This window comes from Colius striatus, chromosome Z (genome assembly GCF_028858725.1).
Source record: "Colius striatus isolate bColStr4 chromosome Z, bColStr4.1.hap1, whole genome shotgun sequence".
NCBI lineage: Eukaryota > Metazoa > Chordata > Aves > Coliiformes > Coliidae > Colius > Colius striatus.
The window spans coordinates 75,870,202-75,889,188 of record NC_084790.1 but is presented as its reverse complement, the minus strand read 5'-3'; the positions used below and the strand labels follow the sequence as shown (position 1 = coordinate 75,889,188).

General features: G+C 61.5%; 2 protein-coding genes across 2 annotated transcripts; one reads left to right on the top strand and one right to left on the bottom strand.

Moving 5' to 3' along the window:
• The first annotated feature begins 2,550 nt into the window (after window positions 1-2,550).
• TESK1 (testis associated actin remodelling kinase 1) lies at window positions 2,551-14,002 on the top strand. Its single transcript, XM_062017881.1, is given in 11 exon segments — window positions 2,551-2,880; window positions 9,583-9,704; window positions 9,841-9,889; window positions 10,071-10,217; window positions 10,372-10,454; window positions 10,800-10,890; window positions 11,130-11,213; window positions 11,671-11,760; window positions 11,904-12,054; window positions 12,293-12,849; window positions 12,851-14,002. Coding segments are annotated over 11 exon segments (2,070 nt in total). The 5' UTR covers window positions 2,551-2,661; the 3' UTR covers window positions 13,328-14,002.
• A 1,540-nt stretch (window positions 14,003-15,542) lies between these two features.
• LOC104555972 (B-cell differentiation antigen CD72-like) lies at window positions 15,543-18,506 on the bottom strand. The gene is made up of 7 exons (XM_062019022.1): window positions 18,422-18,506; window positions 18,227-18,328; window positions 17,936-18,025; window positions 17,393-17,707; window positions 17,038-17,186; window positions 16,540-16,691; window positions 15,543-15,681 (listed from the first exon to the last, which is right to left on the bottom strand). The coding sequence occupies exons 1-7, from the start codon at window positions 18,504-18,506 to the stop codon at window positions 15,543-15,545; spliced, it is 1,032 nt and encodes a 343-aa protein (XP_061875006.1).
• Window positions 18,507-18,987: the final 481 nt, after the last annotated feature.

The following is an 18,987-nucleotide window of genomic DNA, read 5'->3' as shown; positions in this document are numbered from 1 at the left end:
AGAGCACAGCCAGGGAGACCTCCTTCCTCACTCTTCCAGGACTTGAGGAGCTTAATCCAGGGTTTGCTGCAGGCTCAGCCCAGCCTGGCTTTGTCCTCAGCTGCCCAGCATGTACCTGCCAGCACCATGGGAGGGATCTGGGGCACTGGGGACCTTTAGCCGTGTCTCAGCTCAACAGTGCTGTGCCAGGCAGGAACAGAGCTTGGTGGAAATAGCACAGTAAAGTTACCAGCGCTGATGAGAAAAGGGACTGTAAATCCTGCAGCAGCAATTTGCACAGTCGGGGCCATCTCCAGGGCTTTAATTTATCTGTTACAACTTAATTGGATGTAAATCCAGCCACTTGTAAGCAGTGGGAGCACTGAACAGGAGGTGGTCCTCAGCTTCTCTCTGCAAGATGTCTTGCCAAGACTCCATCTCTGCTGCAGTGCCTTGACCCTTAGGGCCGCTGTTCATATGCACTCAAGAGAAAGGGAGAGGCAACATTTGTTTTCCTTCTGTCCGCAGTTCAGCTAGCTTTGCTCTTCCAAGTGTCCTCCTACACCACTGAGGAGATGGTCACTGGACTGTGGGTGCAGCAGAGTGCTCAGATTTTGAGCACCATGGTAGGCAGGAAAGGCACCCACTGCCATCTGTGCAGCTGCAGCTGCCCATCGTGGCAGAAGGGCAGTGCCTGCAGCCTCCTATCCCCGCACACAGACAGTGGTCTCTCCTCTCCAAGCCCACCACAGGAGGCCTGTGAAGCTGCTCTTGTCATTCTGCTGGGCTGCTGTCAGGGGGATAGACGTGTGAGGACTGGAAAGCCTGAGAATGTGGCCTATTGCACAGCACAGTTCCCCACGGCTGCAGCAGCCCCCCTGGCACATGCCATCAGTCTCCCTGGCAGGCAGAGGAAAAGGATGACCCAAAACCCTATGAGACAGGGACTAGCAGAGCTCTGACTCCATATTCTGCCTCCCTACATGTATGAAACTTGCTGGGCACTGACCCAGTCCCTCAAGTTGACCTGGAAGGGCAGAAATACCATGCACTTCAAGGGGCAAGGGGGAGGAGACTGCTTCCACCGGTTTGGAACAGGCTGCCCAGGGAGGTGGTGGAGTCACCATCCCTAGAGAGATTCAAAAGACACATAGATGAGGTGCTGAGAGACATGGTGTAGTTTGGTAACAGGCCTGGCAGTGTGAGGTGACTGGTTGGACTCAATGATCTTAAAGCTCTTCCTAACCATCACGATTCTACGATTCTGTGATAAAAGAAGCCAGTCTCAGCTCCCCTGCTCTGGCCCACAGGGTTATTCCTCCTCCTGGAAAAAGGGAGAAAACCCAGGGCTCATGGTCCATGGCATTTACAATGTGTTTGGTGGCACCTGAAGCCAAGCACTGGCCAAAAAGTGCCATCCCAGGAGACACTCCATGTGGCTGCATTTCTCAGGAGGCAAAGCAGCCAGAGAGGAGACAGCTGGAGCAAAGCATTTGTGGGGTACCTGAGGTGCCAGCGATTGTGGAAGAGGATTGTGTCAGTGCCCATAGAGGCAGCTGGGGCAGGCCTGGGCCAGCACAAGCAGGTGGATGCCAAGAAGAGCATCAGGGAAATGTGTGGGACGAAACAAGGGCAGATCCAGCTGCAGAGAGTCCCTGGGCAGGAAGGAAAAGACAGAGCAGGGAACAGGCCTTGGCGGGGGGAGCAAGAAGCAGGAGGAAACCCCAGGAGAAGTGGAAGAGCTCAGGAAATGGAAAAATGCAAAGGGGTGCAAGAGGCAATGGGTGTACTGTCAGTGGATCAGCTGGATCTCCCTGCCCCTCAGACCTCTGGGACGCCATTCAGGCAGGAGTGGGTGCAAGGGGAGAATCGGAGCCCCGCATTCACAGTCCCCATCCATCCCGGAGATGGCTGTGAGGAGACACGAGCCTATACCGATGGGTCCCATCCCGACAACGGCTGCTTGCATGGGGGACTTGGACGATCCTTTTATGGTGTGGGCCTGGATGAACGAGGGGATCGATCGGATACCCACACCCTTCGTGGTCCATCTGCTCGGGGACTGAGTGCTGTGAGGTAAAAGTGTCTCACAGCTGCGAGGAGCATCCAGTCAGGGCCCAGGAGAGAAAGCGAGTCCCGCATTTACAGTGAGCATCCAGGTGGGACCCAGGGCAGAAAGAGCCGCACGCCTACACAGAGGACTCCGGCACGGCCCGGGTGAGATCGGGGGCCCGCCGCAGCACTGTGTGTCCGCGGCGCCTGTCCGAGCGGCGCTCGGCAGCTCGGGGCCCCGCAGCCCGTGCGGACGGGTGCGGAGGTGCGGCTGGACACGCGCCGCCCGGCGGTGCGGGGCCGGGGGGCGGCTCCCGCGGGTCCCAAGGAGTTAAAGGCTGTCCCCGCCTCGGCTCCGCCCCGCCGGTGCCAGCGCTCGGGGCGGTGGAGGCGCAGGGCCGGGCCGCGGCGGCGGGGCTGCGGGTGCCGCCGAGCCGTCACCGGGCCGTCACCGGGCCATGGTGGCCGCGAGCCCCCCCGCGCCGCGCCGCCGCCGCCGCCGCCGCCGCCGCCGCTAGCATCGCCCCCGGGAGCCGGGAAGGCGGCGGCGGGCGCGCCGTTCGGCTGCTCGGGGAGGCGGCGGTGGGGGGTGGGGGGGGCCGCTCGCTCGGCGCCCGGCCGGGCATGTGAATGGCGTTGGGGCTGCGCGGCGGGACCGACATGGAGTGGGAGAAGCTGCCGCGGCGGGGCGGGGAGGGCGAGGGGGACGCGGCGGGGCCCTGGCCGGGCTGCGGGCGGCCGCGGCCCTCCTCGTACCGGGCGCTGCGCAGCGCGGTTTCCACCCTGGCGCGCATCGACGACTTCTACTGCGAGAAGATCGGGGCCGGCTTCTTCTCCGAGGTGTTCAAGGTGCGCGGGGCGGGAGCGGGGATGGCGGGCCCCGGAGCGCCGCGCCGGGCTTGGGCGTCCCCCGGGGTCCGCGGAGCCCACCCACCCCTCCCTGTACGGGCCGGCGGTGGCGGGGGCAGGGCGGGCCCGAGCCCGCCGGCGCCGGGGAGCCGAGGCGCCCGGTCCCTGCCGGCGCCGTGCCTCCGTCGCTCCGTGCAGGGCGAGGGGAGGGCCGGCTGTGTTTACAGCCCGGGAAAGCTGAGCGGCGTGGGTCGCAGCGGGGAGGGTCGGGGCGAGGCTCGGGTGCCGGGCAGCGCAGCCCTGGGTGCCTCTGTCAAAAGCCCGGAGCCCCGACCCCGCCAGGCCCGGGGCGTGCCAGCGGCAGGGGTGTGGGCAGCGTTTGCAGCCGGTCAGGGGCGATTTCCAGCGGTGCTGGGGCCTGCTCCCGCCTGCGCTGGGCAGGTGGGCGCGCAGGGTGTCCCACGGGAGACCCTGCGAAGGGAGAAGGTCTGGGAGAGGGCTGTGATGCTGCAGAGCAGGGCGAGAGATGGACCTCCCGAGCTGCCTTTGTCCTCAGTCCTCTCTGGGACTGCCATAGCAGAGGTGCCTGTGTACAGCCCACACCATGGTTAGGGGTGCATGGGTGCTGGGGGGAGCTCGGCGTCCCAGCAGTGTGGCAGAGGCGCACAGGGATGGTATGGGGACGGTACATGGTGCTGCTAGGGCTGTGCCCTGCCTTGCTACCACTGCCGCCTCTCCCCATCCGTGTGTGCGTGTGTTGTTTTTGTCCTTGGCATCACAAGGCACCACAGGCGACTTGGCAAGGACTGCCCTTATCTGTGCTTCTAAGTGGCTTCACCCCCTCTCAAAGATCAGCTTTGGGCAGAGTAGACCCCGACCGTGGTCGTGGGGTCTTAGGCAGCACAGAGCCACTGAGTCCCATGGGATCATGGTCTCACGTGCAGCACAGCTGGGCATCCAACATCCCAGCAGGACCCTGGGGACCCTCTCCAGCCCTGTCACCATCCCCCACTCAGCAGAGAGACCCCATGAGCTCTGCCAGCATAGAGAGGTGCCCCATGAGAGGCTGTGGTCAGTGTTCAGAGGGGTCCCTCTCCCCCATGCTCTCTGCTGCCCCTGCGGAGCCGTGGCCTCTCTGCTGGCTGGGTTGCTGCTGTTAGTCCCTGGCTTGGAGTGTGCGGCAGCACCTCTGAGCAGAGAGAGGCATTTAATAATGTCAGGCATGGATACAGCTCTTTAATAATGGATGCTCCCATGTCTTGGCCAGGCCACGGTCTCTTCTTGCCTTGCTGTTTCTATATTCCCAGGCCTGAGAGGAGCCACAAAATGCTGCTTCTCCCACCAGTTGTTCTTGTTGTTCTGGAGCCACTTGCCCGTAGGATTTCGGGATCTTCAGAGGTTTGGGAGTGGGAATGGGACCAGGCAGCAGGAGCTGACATGTGTGCGTGCTGGAGAGGAGGCAGGGGCAGGAGGGGGCCAGATGGGGCTTTGTGCTCGTATTGTGGGTTGGGTCCAAGAGCTCAGCAGGGTGGTGGGACAGGCCCAGGAGCTGAGCTGGGGTTTGGCTGCCTAAGCCTGCTAGGAGGATGGAGCTTGGCAGGACAGCACAGGACCTGTTTTCCTCCCACCTCCCTTGTTTCTGATGTTGCTTTCCATGGCCGTGGGCATTCTCAGCTCCCTCCTCCACGTGGCTGCTGGGTCCTGCCTCATTCCTGCCTTGGTGGGCGTGAGGGACAAGAAGGGGACTCAGACTTCTCTGTTTCTATGCAGGTAGCTCAGCACTGGTGTGCAGCAGGACCAGGCAGGGTCCAGGGGTGCTGGCACAGGTTTTGACTCTCTTCCCAGCATTAAAGCCACAGGGCTCAGCCTGTCTAAGCTTTAGTGTCCCAGGGCTGAGCCATACCCTGCTCCAGCTGAGCACTTCTCTCAGAAAGGCTGTCTGGAGCGAACAGGGACACATTGATGATGAAAAGCTGTCCTTTTCCCCAGAGGCTGTTCCCAGCTGATCCCACACTGTGCTGCGGAGCTGGGCTGTTTCCCTCTGGAGTGGCTAGTTCTCATTGCCTTTCCCTGGGTGGTTTCAGAGGCAACAGGCCCACCTGTTTTCTCAGGTACTGTGATGTTGCAGCAAGCTACCTCTTCATCTCCAGTAGACTGAGCAGATTGAGCCAGATGTGTTTGTGCCAGACATTTTCTGCAGCCCTTAAACCACTGTTGCATCTCTACCCCATATCCCTTTCTTACTTTCCCACATGCAGTCTACAGCAGACACTGAGGCTACAGGCAGCATCCTGGCTTCTCTCTGTATCCAGACACCTTCACTCATCTAACTCTGTTCCCTGTGCCCCATATCCTCTTGGAGATGCTGCTTCCAGGGTGCAGCCCTCCGATGTGCTCAGCCCAGCACCACACTTGCACAGTGTCGAGGGATTGGGGGGCTGGATTAGCAGATCCCAGCGTGGACAGAGGGCTTTGGTGTCTCAGCCACCCACCCATTTCTGCTCACTTCCATGCCAACCTTTGAGATCAGCTATTTCCTCCCGATTTACCAGTGCGACTAATGACACAGCTCTCTCCCTCTTATCTGCTGCCCTTCATCAGTGGACCTTGCCTTGTTTTACAAAGCAGGGTGGAGTGGTGTGACACAGAAAGGCAGAAGGGGAGGAAATGAATTTGCGAAGGTCAGCCAGCCCTGGCCCTGCTCAGGAGCCCAGGGTGCTGGAAATGCATTGTGCTGACTAGCCAGGGCCCTGTCTCAGCTCTCCTGTCACAGGACGTGCTCCAGGCTCGCCGGCAGTGCCACACTGCCACGGTGTGACGCTGGCACTGTCCTAGCTCCTGGGGTGCCCACGGTGCCACAGGGGTTGACAGCTCACGGCACTCAAACGTCCATCGGGAGCGGCTGATGTCCGCTCTCCTCCTTTCTTTTCCTTGAGTCTGTCTTGACCAATTCCGCCTTTTCCACGAGCAGGTTTTCCAGTCCCACCCAGTAAAAGACCTGTTGGGTTACCGAGACGCCCAGCAGCTCAGACACAGCTGTTGCGGGTGGCTGTGGGATTCCCAGCAGCCTTGCTGGCTCCTTCACCCACCCTGTGCTCCCTCTGCCCCCCATTCTCCTGGAGAAGCTGCTTCCCAGGGTGCAGCCCTTCGATGTCCACTGCCCAGCACTCTCCCCGCTGGGCTCCCCGGCACAAGGGGTGCAGGATGATGTCCCTGTGTGACTGTGCCTTGCCTGCTCTGGGCTCTGGAAAGGTGACATGTGCTGAGTGGGCTGATGCACGAGCCTGTCCTTGGCATGGGGTGCAGCAGGGCCAGCTGTTGAGACTCCTCTGGTAGGGGGGGTGGCGGGGGAGCTTTGCCCCGTGTCTAGACAGGAGTGCTGGCTATGGGGAAGGAGCAGACCGTCTGCTTGCTCTGATTAGCATGCTCTTTAAATAAGACTCTAATTTCCGCTGCTAAAAGAGCTCAGATCCCTTGTGCCCAGGCTGGGGCTGCAGCCAACCCCATCCCATCCACTAGCCCTGCGTGCTGGCAACAGATGGGATGGGGGCTGACACGCTGTGGCACACTGGCTGGGCTGCAGTACCCCTATAAACACTCAATGAAGGGGCAATGTGTGGTGCTGGGGGGCATTGGTATGAAGTGAGGGCTTGCCTGGTTCCTGAGTGGAGGACTGGTGGCTTGTTGTCCCCCCACACATACCCCAGCACGGCTGCATGGCTGAGCTCAGCCCTGTGGAATGTGCTGGGATTCCTGGGCGACATGCCAGAGCGTGGAGAGGCTAGGGGGGATGTCAGCCTGCCCAGGGAGTCTCTGCTGCCTACTGCCTTCCCTGGATGGTGGCAGGGAAGGGAACCCCCTTAGCTGCGTCCCGCTTGGGGTCACGACTTACTCTCTCTTCTGCAATGCCCACTTTCAAGGGCTGCTGGGCATTGGACTAGTGCTAGCACTTGGCCAGACTGGGTAAACTGTCCAGGACACGTGGGGGGCTGTGGGAAGCCCAAGGGAACATAACCCTTTCCCTGCCACCCAGGCAGGGGCTGGCATTAAGCTGTGGAGCGTGCCGGGGAGACAGCAGGAGAGAGCATCACAAGTGAGCTCAGAGTGCTGGGCACCCTTGGGGAGGCCTTACCCCAGGGCCATGGGATTAGGGCTGTCTTGGGAGCCCCTGGAGGTCTCCCTGCCCCTGGGAATGGGGTCCTGGAGAAGGACACTGGGACAGGGCTCTGCTGGCCAGAGGCTCCTGGGGACCCTGGGAGAAATCCTGGAGAAGGGGCTTTCACCGGACCCTCCCTGCCCCAGGCTGCCTCTCCTCCAGGATGCAGTCTGTCTGCACTCAGACCACAGGCCACGTGGGGCTGAGGGCTGCTCCCTGCTCTGGGAACGCTGCCGCTGTGGGTGACCCGTCCAGCCCCACGTTGCGTGGCCACCGAGTGCCAGCGCCGCGTGTGCTGCCCGGCTTTCTGGCCGTGGGCGCGTGGCGCCGGCGCTTCACCCCCCGCAGCCGTCCCAGCGCGGCCGAGCTGGGGCCTGGCGCCTGGCAGCTGCCTGGGCCGTGCCAGCCAAACCAACCCGGCCAGTCCCACCAGCCCCACGCAGCAGCGTGGGAAGCACGGGAAGGGAAGGGAAGGGAAGGGAAGGGAAGGGAAGGGAAGGGAAGGGAAGGGAAGGGAAGGGAAGGGAAGGGAAGGGAAGGGAAGGGAAGGGAAGGGAAGGGAAGGGAAGGGAAGGGAAGGGAAGGGAAGGGAAGGGAAGGGAAGGGAAGGGAAGGGAAGGGAAGGGAGCCCTGGGCTTGGTGGGGCTGGAGGGTCCCGCTGGCCTCCTTGAGGTTCTGGCTCCCTTGGCCCCTGGATCTGCGAGGAGCTGGAGGGACTAAGGGAGACCCTGCCAACCCTGCTTTGACCAAGGAGGTCCCCTCCTTAAAGGCTGCGTAACAACTGAAGCTGGGCTGGGAGCCCTGTTTCTGTGTCTGGTGCTGCCTCCAGCTGCCCCACTGCATGGGGATGGCATGAAGAGAAGGCAGTGATGTTGGGGATGGGGAGAATGCACCTATGTCTGCCTGCTGGTGTAGGTGTGGGCAGGGATGATGATCCCTAGGACACTAGGATGAGGCTGTCAGCAATGCCAGGTGCTGCAGGGCAGTGATGGAGTGGAGTGAGTAGGGAGATGGGCACCAGGGGACACCCAGAGTGCCATAGATGGGGCACCCTGGGTGCACACAGCTGGAGGAGCCCTGCTCTCAACGGCAAGGACTGCTCCATCACCCTGGGACCTCTCTGCAGTGTGGTAGGGGAGGTCAGTGTCCCCTTGTTGCTTGTCCAGAGCTGGCTCGGCTGGAGCTGATGCAGGTGGAACCAGAGCAAGGTGCCGTGGGCAGGCAGCCAATGAATTATCCAGAGCCTCTCTGTGAACTCAGTGATCTGCTGATGGGAAGGCAGGATCGGGTCAGGCTAGGCTGTTGCGTCTTGCTTCCACTCAGCCTGAGGCTGGTTTGGCCTCAGTGCACCCAGACGTGTAGAAGGATCTATATCAAGCACTAATTGTCCTACAAGCCCTTTGGCGGGGAGGGGGGGGTGGGGGTGGGATTTGCTGTCCATCGCCTGGGTGTTGGGTGCTGGATGGGTCTCCATCTCAATGTACACCACAGGACAGCTGCTCCCCAGAACCGTGCTGGCCATGGGGTGGGAGAGAGCCCTGGAGGGCTCAGCACAGCATCCTGCCCTCAGCGTGATGGGGACAGGGACTGAGCCACAAGCAGGATGGGAGGCACTGGGGACCCTGCCTCCAGCCAGCCTCCCATGTTTTTCCCAGGGAGGTGATCCGTGAGGCAAGGTGGGGGTGTGGGGCAGGCCGGGGGCTGGCAGCAGCACAGCAGCCTCCACCAGCATCGACTAAAAAGGAGAAGAGAGGGGAGCTGACGGCAGCACTGAGGAATGCCCGTGCCTCCCCGCACGGCTCGGCGTGTGCCGGGGCAGCTGGGAGCCCGCAGGCTGTGTCCCCCATACCGGCTGCTGCACCACGGGCATCCCGTCACACCCTCGGCCCCTGCTTGGGAGCAGACCCTTGGCACCAGTTTGGCCCCCACAACGCGGTGCTGGGACAGGGGATCCCGTGCACACCCCTCGCCCCACACGTGCCGAGAGGCTGCAGAGGGACTGGGGTGGCCGTGCTTGGCCGTGCTCCCAGCTGCTGCTCCTGGCAGGGGGCCAGGCCCACGGCTCACATGACAGCGTCAGGCTGAGGCCAACTAAATGCACAGCCCAATCCCAGCGCTGTGCTCTGCCAGGCTGGCGTCACACACCAGGGTGGCATTGGACACTCCCAGCACTGGTCCAGGGGGCCATGTGCCCCCTCTGTCCTCTGCCTCTTGGGTCAGGTTGGATGGTACTGAGCTGAAAAAGCCCTCCCTGGTGCACTGCACTCCTACACCTGCCTGTTCCTGCAACAGGGTTGGGGTCACGCCTCACAGGAACGGCCAGTGCGTCTCCAGGAGGACGGGGCACTGTAGCATGAGGTGGGGAGCATGACAAGTGAGGTGCCCTGGGGAGGGTGGGGCATTGGGTCATCAGCACTGCAGGTCCTTGGGGTATTGCTGTGCCAGGAGAGCCCCCATAGGCCTAGAGATCCCGGGGGTGCCTCATGGGTTGTCTGGGCTGGCTGCAGAGACACGGGGTCAGCCTCCCTTGCACTCCCCCCCACCAGGTGCGGCACAGGCAGTCGGGGCAGATCATGGTGCTGAAGATGAACAAGCTGACCAGCAACCGGGGCAACATGCTGCGGGAGGTGCAGCTGATGAACCGCCTCTCGCACCCCAACATCCTCAGGTAGGACCTGCTGCCGTCCCCGTTCCCCCTCCCGCCTTTCCCCTCAGCTCCGGGATTTGGAGCTGCCAGCAGGTCTGGGTGAGCTCCTGGGGCTGGTTTATGCCATGGCCACCCTCAGCTGCCCTCTGTCTCGCAGGTTCATGGGGGTGTGTGTGCACCAGGGACAGCTGCATGCGCTGACAGAGGTGAGAGCCTGAGGGATTCCTGCAGAGCTGGAGAGGGCTTGGGGATGCTTTGCTTCATGTGCAGGGTAACTGTTCAGTGGGGTGGTGGGGGATGCATTTGGATGAGAGATGGGCATCCAGCACTATGGAGGCAGTCGTGGGGGAGTGTGCAGTGATGCAACAGGCAAGCTCTTTCCATCAGTACATCAACGGTGGGAACCTGGAGCAGGTGCTAGACAGCCCTGTGCCCCTCTCCTGGTCTGTGCGTGTCAAGCTGGCCCTCGACATCGCCTGTGGACTGCGCTACCTGCACTCCAAGGGCATCTTCCACCGTGACCTCACTTCCAAGGTACAGGATGCTCCAAGACATCCCATTGCCCTTGTCCCACGTTGTACCCGCGTTGCCGGCTCAGGCATGGCTGGCTGGGGGTCAGAAGCTGCTCTGTGCTGGGTGAGGGAGGACAGATGCGGTCGGTGTGACAGGGGACCTCCTGTGCCCCCAGAACTGCCTGGTGCGCTGCGAGGCCAGTGGCTACACGGCTGTAGTGGGTGACTTCGGCTTGGCAGAGAAGATTCCCACCTACAGGTGCGTGGGCAGTGTCCATTTCACCATCCTTGGGGTAAAGAAGGGTTTCCAGACCATTTGGAGGAGTTGCTGGGAAGGGATGGACATTTGTGTTCCATCTAGAAGGGCAGGGATGGATGACAGTGCGGAAGGTCTCCAGTGGTGGGCATTTATGGGTAGATGAACGTGTTCGGGGCTGGCTAGAAGGGATGGTGTGAGTGGGAAGAGACAAGTTATGGTGCACACAAAGGAGCGTTAGCCCAGGGAGATGGAGGTGGTGATTTGCACTAGCACAGCGGGAGGATGAGAGGTCAGACAGGGTCGGGAAACTGTGAGCAGCCCCTGATGACCCACTGTATCCCCCAGCGAGGGCAGTGAGAAGGAGCCGCTGGCTGTGGTGGGTTCCCCGTACTGGATGGCGCCTGAGGTGCTGCGAGGGGAGGTCTACAACGAGAAGGTGAGGCTCTGTGGCTGCCATTCATGGGGCTTCATCCAGGCTTGCAGCACCAGCAGCTCGCAGGGTTTGCAGCCCTGGAGGCACTCGGGCACATAGAGGGAAGGAACTGGACATCCCTCGGTGGTGAGGTGACGGGGCCCCCAGTATGGCTCCATGGAGAGGAGGGGGGCTGTGGGTTCACAGATGGGTGTGCACATCACCTCGGGGCTGCAGTCCCCATGACTACTTGCTCTCTGCAGGCCGATGTCTTTGCATATGGCATCATCCTATGTGAGACCATCGCTCGCATCCCTGCAGATCCTGACTACCTGCCCCGCACCGAGGTGACTCCCTGGGGTGGCAATGGGGAGGGAAGGGAGTAGGCAGCAGCACTAGGGCTGGAACTACTTCACCAAATGAGTGGGACCATTCTCCTGTGCTGGGCAGAGTCCCACGTGCAGGAGCTGCCCCGTGTCTCAGGGCAGGGCTGCCATACCCCAAATGCTACCTGGGGACGGATGCTCTCTGCCAATGACCTGTCTTTGGAGCCTGGACAGGGGGAAGGGGGAGGTTGGGTTCAGGCAGAGAGTGGGAGGTATCTGTGTCCCTCACTTCCCCCAGCCTTGCTCCAGCTTGGGGTGAGCCAGGGGCCCCCCTTGCTATGCTGCAACAGAGTGATCCCAGGTCCACAGGCCTGGGTAGCACATAGTCAGCATGGGGACAAGTCAGGCCACCCAGGTTACCCTGGGCTTTGTGGTGCCTCAGGGGACCTAGACTCTCTTCCTCCTTTCCCTGGCACAGGATTTTGGCCTGGACATCACCACTTTCCGCACCATGGTGGAAATCGACTGCCCAGCAGCCTTCCTCCAGCTGGCTTTCCACTGCTGCAATGTGAGCCTCCCACTTTGTCTGCCGGCAGGACAGGCAGCCTTGTCTGCACAGGGGGAGAGGCAAGGAGCTGCCTGTGCTGGGCAGGGCTCCCCGGGGTGCTTTAGGGGGATGCAGACCTGATGGGGGTCCTCTCCTGCCCACAGATGGATCCCACCTCCCGCCCTTCATTCCTCGAAATCACCCAGTGCCTGGAAGGCATCCTACAGCACCAGATGGGCACCCAGGGTGCCGGGGCCACCCTTTTCGGTGGAGGAGAGAGCCTGCCTGTGACTGGGACGGTGTCCAGAGTCAATGGTAGGTAGGCACCCCACAGACAGGACACAGTGGGGTGTGAGGAGGGGAGAGATGTGGGGTGTCCTGTCCTATCCCAGAAGCTGTAGAGGAAGGAGACTGAGGTTGCATGAGGTCTGAAGGATGAGGCTGGTGGCTGTTCCCACCTTAGGGTGCACCCGTGTTGTTGGGTGCCCGGGGGCATCCCGTGGCACCGCGCATCAGCAGCTGCTGGCAGCTGGTGACCAGTTTCTGTGCCCAGAGGTGGCCGGGATGGCGGCCGGCCGTGCCGAGCAGTCGCCACTGCGGGAGCTGGGCCCGCAGCACCTGCAGCCGGACCAGCGCCTGTCCCGCAGCCACTCCGACATGTTCTCCCCCAAATCACGCGCCCTGCTGCACCCCGCGGAGCCTCATGGCGGGGCCCGGACCAAGGAGGCGTCCGCCCGCGTCAACCCCTTCTCCCAGCGCGAGGACCTGAAGGGGGGAAAGATCAAGCTCTTCGACACGCCGAGCAAGTCGGTCATCTCCCTCACCTTGGACCTGCCGCCCCCGGCCTCTCTGGAGCTCAGCAGCCCCATAACACCCGACCCCGCCGTGGAGGTGCAGTGTGACTTCTCTACGCCCACTGCCGCCCCCCGCAAGTGCCACTCGCTGCCCGCCTCCCCCGAGCTGCCGCGCCGAGGGGGCCTGGCTCTGGGCATGGGGTACTCCCATCCTGCCAGTGACCTCCAGCCCCCTGCCCGGGGACCGGCCTCCTCGCGGAGCCCCGGGCCGGAGGAGCAGATGGACTGCGGCTCCGACAGCCCCGAACCGCTGCAGCCCCCCGCCGCCGCCGCCGCCCCCCGCCAACGGCAACTTCATCCGCACGGCATCTTCAGGTGCCCAGACCTGGCAGCCGGAGCCGCGAGCCCCCGGCAGACTGCTCTTCAACAACAACCACGTGGTGGTCAGCAAACCCCTGGCTTGGGGCAGCGGGCTGGAGCACGGCTTCTCCGAGCTGAGCATCCCGTGCGCGGCGGCGCTGGAGCGGACAGAGCGCACTGCCATGCTGCCTGGGCACAGCTCTGGCACCGTGGCAGAGCAGGACGAGGTTCTGCCCTGCCCCGGCTGCTGCTTGGGTCCCTTCAGCTTCAGTTTCACCTCTGTCTGCCACCGGACGGCACCCAGCCCGCCGCGCTACCAGAACCTCAACTGCGAAGCCAAGAGCCTCCTCTGTCACGATCGGGGCTGCCACCAGAAAGGCCCGGAGCCCGTGCTGGCAGAGCCCAGCCTGAAGCTGCCGGAGGCACAGTCCTAGTGCTGGCAATCCTGGGGAGCAGGGCTACGTCCAGCCACGGGCAATAACACCCCTGCCCCGAGCGCGCTCCAGCACTGCCCCAGGCGGCAGGGCTGGTCCCCTGCGGGGCTCTGAGCGCTGCGGGAGATGCCAGACCCCCCCTTCCCCCGGGCTCACCCTTCTCTGGGCTCTCACAGAGGGGTGTGCAATGAGCCTGGGCCCCCAGGAGAACTGGGAAACCCCCAAGACCTCCCCCAAGACCCTGGGGGGATGAGCGAGGCTGGACTGGGGGCAGAGGGGTCAACGTGTGTATGTATGTGTCGGGGGATTCTGTGGGGCTGGGATGTGTGCCCATGCTTCCCCCTGCAAAGCGTGGGGAGCACCGCCAGTCCCTGCCCCGGGGTGGGGGGCAGCGTGCAAGGGGCAGGAGAAGGGCAATGCCAGTGGGGAAGTGCACGAGGAGGATTGCCAGCACAGGGTCAGCCCTGCCTACCCAGGGGATAAGGGGCCAGAGGGCAGCCTGGCCAGGCTGCCCAGCCCCTGGCAAGGGTGGGAGCCGGCTTTCCTCCCTCCCACACAGTGCACTGGTGAATGCAGAACTCTTGTGATTTTTTTTTTATTATTAATAATAATAATTGCTAGTAATATATACCCGGCTTATTTAAAGTGTTCATTAAAAATTGAATGTCCTAGCAATTCAGGCTGCTGCTTCTGTCTCTTGCACACGTATTGGGCACAGAGGGGAGCCCAGCCCCAAAAGGTTGCACAGGTTTGCCTGGGGTTTCTGTGGAGCCTCTCAGGGACCACAAGCCAGCCTGGCTCAGCCCAGGATCTCGGTGCCCCCTAAGTGGCTATCTTGGTTGAAATGGCTTCGCTCACATTCCCATTTGTTATGATGTAGGTTCTTTGGGTTCGTGTCCTTGAATCTGCATTCGCAGCAGTACACAAGAAAGCAAAGGGCAGACAAGCAGTGTGTCTTTATTGCTACAAAGAGAGTTCAGCCAGCGGACAAGAGTGAGAGGCGACATGAGCCACCTCCAAAATGCCTGCTTTTAACACCCTTTTGCTCCTCAAGCAAGCTAGTTCACACAGCAGTTAATCAACTATATATGGCACGCACGACCCCATGATAAACTGAGGGTGTCTTCGCCTGGCTGAACATGACTTCCTCTGCTCGGTGTTGCATCAGGGCCATTTCGCTTCACCTTGGCGTGCGCACGTGTGCGGTAACTATTTTAAAGCCCTGACGACTTCTCTCGCAAAGCATCAGTCTGCTGCAAGTGCTGGAACCTGCTTTTACTTTTGAAAGCCACCGCCACGTCATACAATCCTAAAGGCCATTGCTCTACTTTTTAATCAGCAAAAAAGAAACCGCAAACCAGGCACAGCATTCCTCCATGGGCACCGAGGCCTTGCTGGGGCTGTTGCTAAGGCAGTGGTCTGGGACAGGGGCAGGCTGGAAGTCCTCGCTGTGGGGAGGGGATCTGTGGGACTGCACTGTCCCTCACTCCCACGTCCTAGCATGGCACACCGCAGCGTGCTCTGTTCTGGGGATATTACGTGGCTGCAGAGCCGAGGTCTTGCTCTGCTCTGTAGTCGGGTCTGGGTTCCTCATCACACACCAGCCCCTGACAAGGACCCAGCATACCCCATGCAGGTGTGGGGCTGAGCTGTGGGGCCCGTATCGCTCTGCTGAAGCACATCAGCAGGGGACGGTGGAAATGGCCACTGCTTCCCCCAGCCAGCATGACACCAGAGCATCACCGTGCATCACCGGGAAGGACCTGGGCAGCCCCTGGGCAGGGGTCTGTGAGAGGGCAGGGGGTTGCTAGCATGGATGAGACATCCCAGGCAAGGGTGCGGCAAGGCTGAAGCAGAGGTGTTGCGGGTGCAGGTGCTGCAAGGCAAGGCAGAAGGTGAGGGTGAGTTGCTGCCCAGCCTCCGCTGCACACAGTAGGGCTGGGAAGGCAGTTGCAATGGGGTTTTTTTTTTCCCTCCAAGTCCCTTCCCTGCACCACAGCTTGGACGGAGATCTCTTGAGAGACTCCCATGGCAGTAGGGGATTGAAGGTAGGCTCCATCCAGCACTAGCAGTGCCTGCCATGAGAGGGAGTCAGCATGCCCCATGCAGAGGCCCAGGCTCCCCACTTTCCTCCGTGCAGGCCCCATGAGCATCATGCACCCCAGAGCCTGGCATGGCATGGGCACACTCACCACAGCACCGCTGGGGGCCATCATCACATGAAAGGGGAGCTCGGCCCTGCAGCCTTCTCACAGATCCAGAAGTGCAGGTCACTGGGGCTGGCGCACTGGGCAGGTTTGATGTTCCCACGGGTTATTACGGCACAGGACCCGTTTGACTTGGACTGCCATGGCCTGGATAGGGACATGAAGAAACAGGGGACTACCACTGCCCTATCTACCGCCACCAGACAAGGAAAGTGTTGAACACTACACTCAAAGAGGGGATCCCCCTGGCTTCCCTTTCTGATGCACAGGCTGAAGCCTCAGCCCACATGGCCCAGATGCACTTTCAGGCAGGGTGAGAAACTCTGCCAATGTTCTGCATTTCCCGTGACTCCACTGAACCTCCACCCTGCTTGAATCTCCACCTCACTGCTGGGGGATATTTGATCCCTGCAGCACCCAGCAGTGCGGAGAGCCTGGTCCTCCCCAAGGACATGGGGATGGCTGGAGGAGCTGCCCTGGGCACAGAGCACTGGTGGGGTGCAGGAGGATAGAGAGGCAGACAGCAGGTAAGGACTGGGTACCCGTCACCCGGACAGATGGGTCTGTTCCTCCCCACTGCTCTCAGACACCACAAGAGGAAGTGCTGGTAAGCTGTGGGAAAGGGGGCACGTGGCAGGGAGGAGCCTGGACCCTCTGCAGTGGGAAAGCTTAGTTTCCCCTCAAGGAGAAACCAGAGAGGCATGTGGGGGATAGAGGTGATGCTCAAAGGCTTTGTCTAGACCTCAAATAAAACTTGCCGTTTCATTTGTCTCCTCTCACTGCCTCCTGCCTGCGCATGCCCTGCACGAGCATCCCCCACAAGTTTTAGCCTTCCCTTTGCGTAGCCTCCCAAGCCCCTTGTCACACCACTGCACCCACCTCCTCTCCTGCTTTGATGCTCTTTGTTGCCCTGGGCCTGGGCCTGGGTGCTGGCAGGATTTAAAGCAGTTCCTAAAGCCACGCTAGAGGAGAAAGGGTTTGGCAGGAGGCCGTGCTGCCAGGTACCTTTCGTAAAGGGAGCCGTCCACCCAGAACCAGGCATCCGAGGCCCTCTCGCCAGTCGGGTCCTCTTCCTCCAGCCAGCCGTAGTCATACCAAGGGAAGCTGCCCTTCTGCAGCCCGATCCAGTATGGGATGTCTGCGTTCTTCAGGAAGGTCTGGAGAAGGAGAAAAGAGGCCTTTATTGGCTTTTCCATGATACCTGTGTGCCACAGTGCTTGCAGGGGGGTGGTCATCTCCCCAGGGAGGCCCTGGGGATGGAGCTTGGGACCGGACAGCTGAGCATCCCTGGTGCCCCACTCCAGCTTGAGCAGCATCAGTCCAGCTTGGGGCAGTGTCAGAGCCTCTCTGCCCCATGTCCACCACCAGTCCTGTGACACACAGATCAGCCTTGCACCCTCCAATGTTTTGGCAGTCCAGTGGCCTCCAGAGCGGCGCTGGCCCACCTGGGAAGCCCAGGGTTGGATGCAATAGCTCCTGCCCTTAGCTCTTCCGACACCTTACCGGCACTGTCCAGCGAGTCCAGGATTTGGTGATGAGGAGCTGAGCATATTTACTCTCACACTCATCTCTGCCGTCCTCCCATGTCTTCTTCTCTGATGAGATGAAGAGGCACTTGCCCCTGTACAGCAACCATCCTGAAGGGCAGCAGTCTGAGGACAGAGGAAGAACTCAGGTGCTTGCTAATCCATGGATGCCCTGAGGGTTGTGAGGACTGAGAACAGCCCCACATCTTCCCAGCAGATATCACAAGCTCATCTGCAGCCTTTGGACCACCATAAGGTCAAAACAGCCAGCACTTGTGCCTTGGCACTGCACCTTCTTAAGGATGCTCAGCTCAACTCCACCATCTCCCTACCTATAGCTGTGCATGAGCGCAGGATGGCCACGGTGCTCTCGCTGCTGTTGAGCTTCCCCTGCACCTCCTGCATCTCCCTCTCAGTCTGGCCCAGAATGCCCCTGACGCGTCCCAGCTCGGCGCTGAGGCTGCCCAGCTCCAGCTGGCTGCTGTTGCCGTCCCGCCACGCTCGCTGCAGCTCCGCGCGGGCCCACGCCAGCTCCAGACGCATCTGCTCCAGGCCCTGCTCCTGCTCGCTCACCTTCTGCCACAGCCGGCCCTGCTCGGTGGCGTGCTGGAGGGCAGCGTCCCGCAGTCTGTGGCTCACCTGCCAGTCTGGGGCACGGCACAACACGGCACATGAGCTGCGGCACGGCCCGCACCGGCTGAGCGCGCCCGGCTGTGGGCACAGCCTGTCCCGGGGCTGACAGAGGGGAGGGAGGGCGAGCCCCGGCCATTCACTCCCCTTTTCATCCTCAGCACCCATCCCAGTCTGGATGCCTCCCCCTCCCTGTGCTGAACAGCCACCCCCCACCCCAGAAATGCGCACGTCCCCTGACTCACAGCAAGCACCCAGGGCCACAGTCGCCACCAGCAGCAGCAGGCAGGTTGCCAGCAGCCCTGCAGGGATGCACCACCGCCGGGACCAGCGCCCTGCAAGACACAGCCAGCCACGGGCATCACCTGCTGCTCCAGGAAACCCCTGGCAGTCCCCCCAGACCTCTCGCACAATGGCTCAGGTGGCACAAGTGTGGGTGCTTCCTCTCATCAAGAATGGGAGCGAGAGCACCCCAAAACACCTCCCACGACCAGCACCAGTTCCTCCAACAGCCCCACGCTGCAGCAGTCACTCACCTGGGCCAGACTGGGCCCCGTCCCCATCCCCGTCCCCATCCTGCCCTGCTGGCAACGGCTGCGTGTTCTCATAGGGGCTCTCCGTCTCGTCCATGCCGAGGGCTGTTGGAAGAAAGCGGGAGAGAGTGCTGAGGCTGTGGGAATGAGTGGGCATGGCAGAGGTGCGGGGAGAGGGGGTGTTCAGTGGGCTCGCACCTGCCTCCAGTGCCTGGCTGGCCGTGCTCCTGCCCCCCGTCACCTTGGCAAACCTCAGGTCAGCATAAACCACGCTCTGGGCCATGTGGGCAAGAGCTGGGCAAGCCCTGAGCCCTGCTGCCCCTGGCCCTGCCCTTGGGATGCCTTTCTGGGATGACTCTGCTGCCCAGCAGCCGTGTCGTCTCTCTGTGTGCAAACGAGAAGTGCAGACAGTGTCTGCAGAAGCAGAAGTTTGCTCTGAGCTGCAGCAGATGGGACCAGCGAGGCACGGCTGTGTAAGGACCAGCACCCTCTCATTGGTCCCAGTACTACCTGCACGTCACCTCCCAAAAGTGCTCAGTCTCCTCCCTCCGGCACGCAGCAGGGCCAGGGCAGAGGCAGAGCAAGGATGGAGTAAAAACTATTTCGCTGTTCAGGTGAGGGAGCCCTGGCACAGGCTGCCCAGAGGGGTTGTGGAGTCTCCTTCCTTAGAAGTCTTCAAGACCCTCATGGACATGTTCCTATGTGACCTGATCTAGATGACCCTGCTTCTGCAGGGGGGTTGGACTAGGTGATCTCTAAAGATC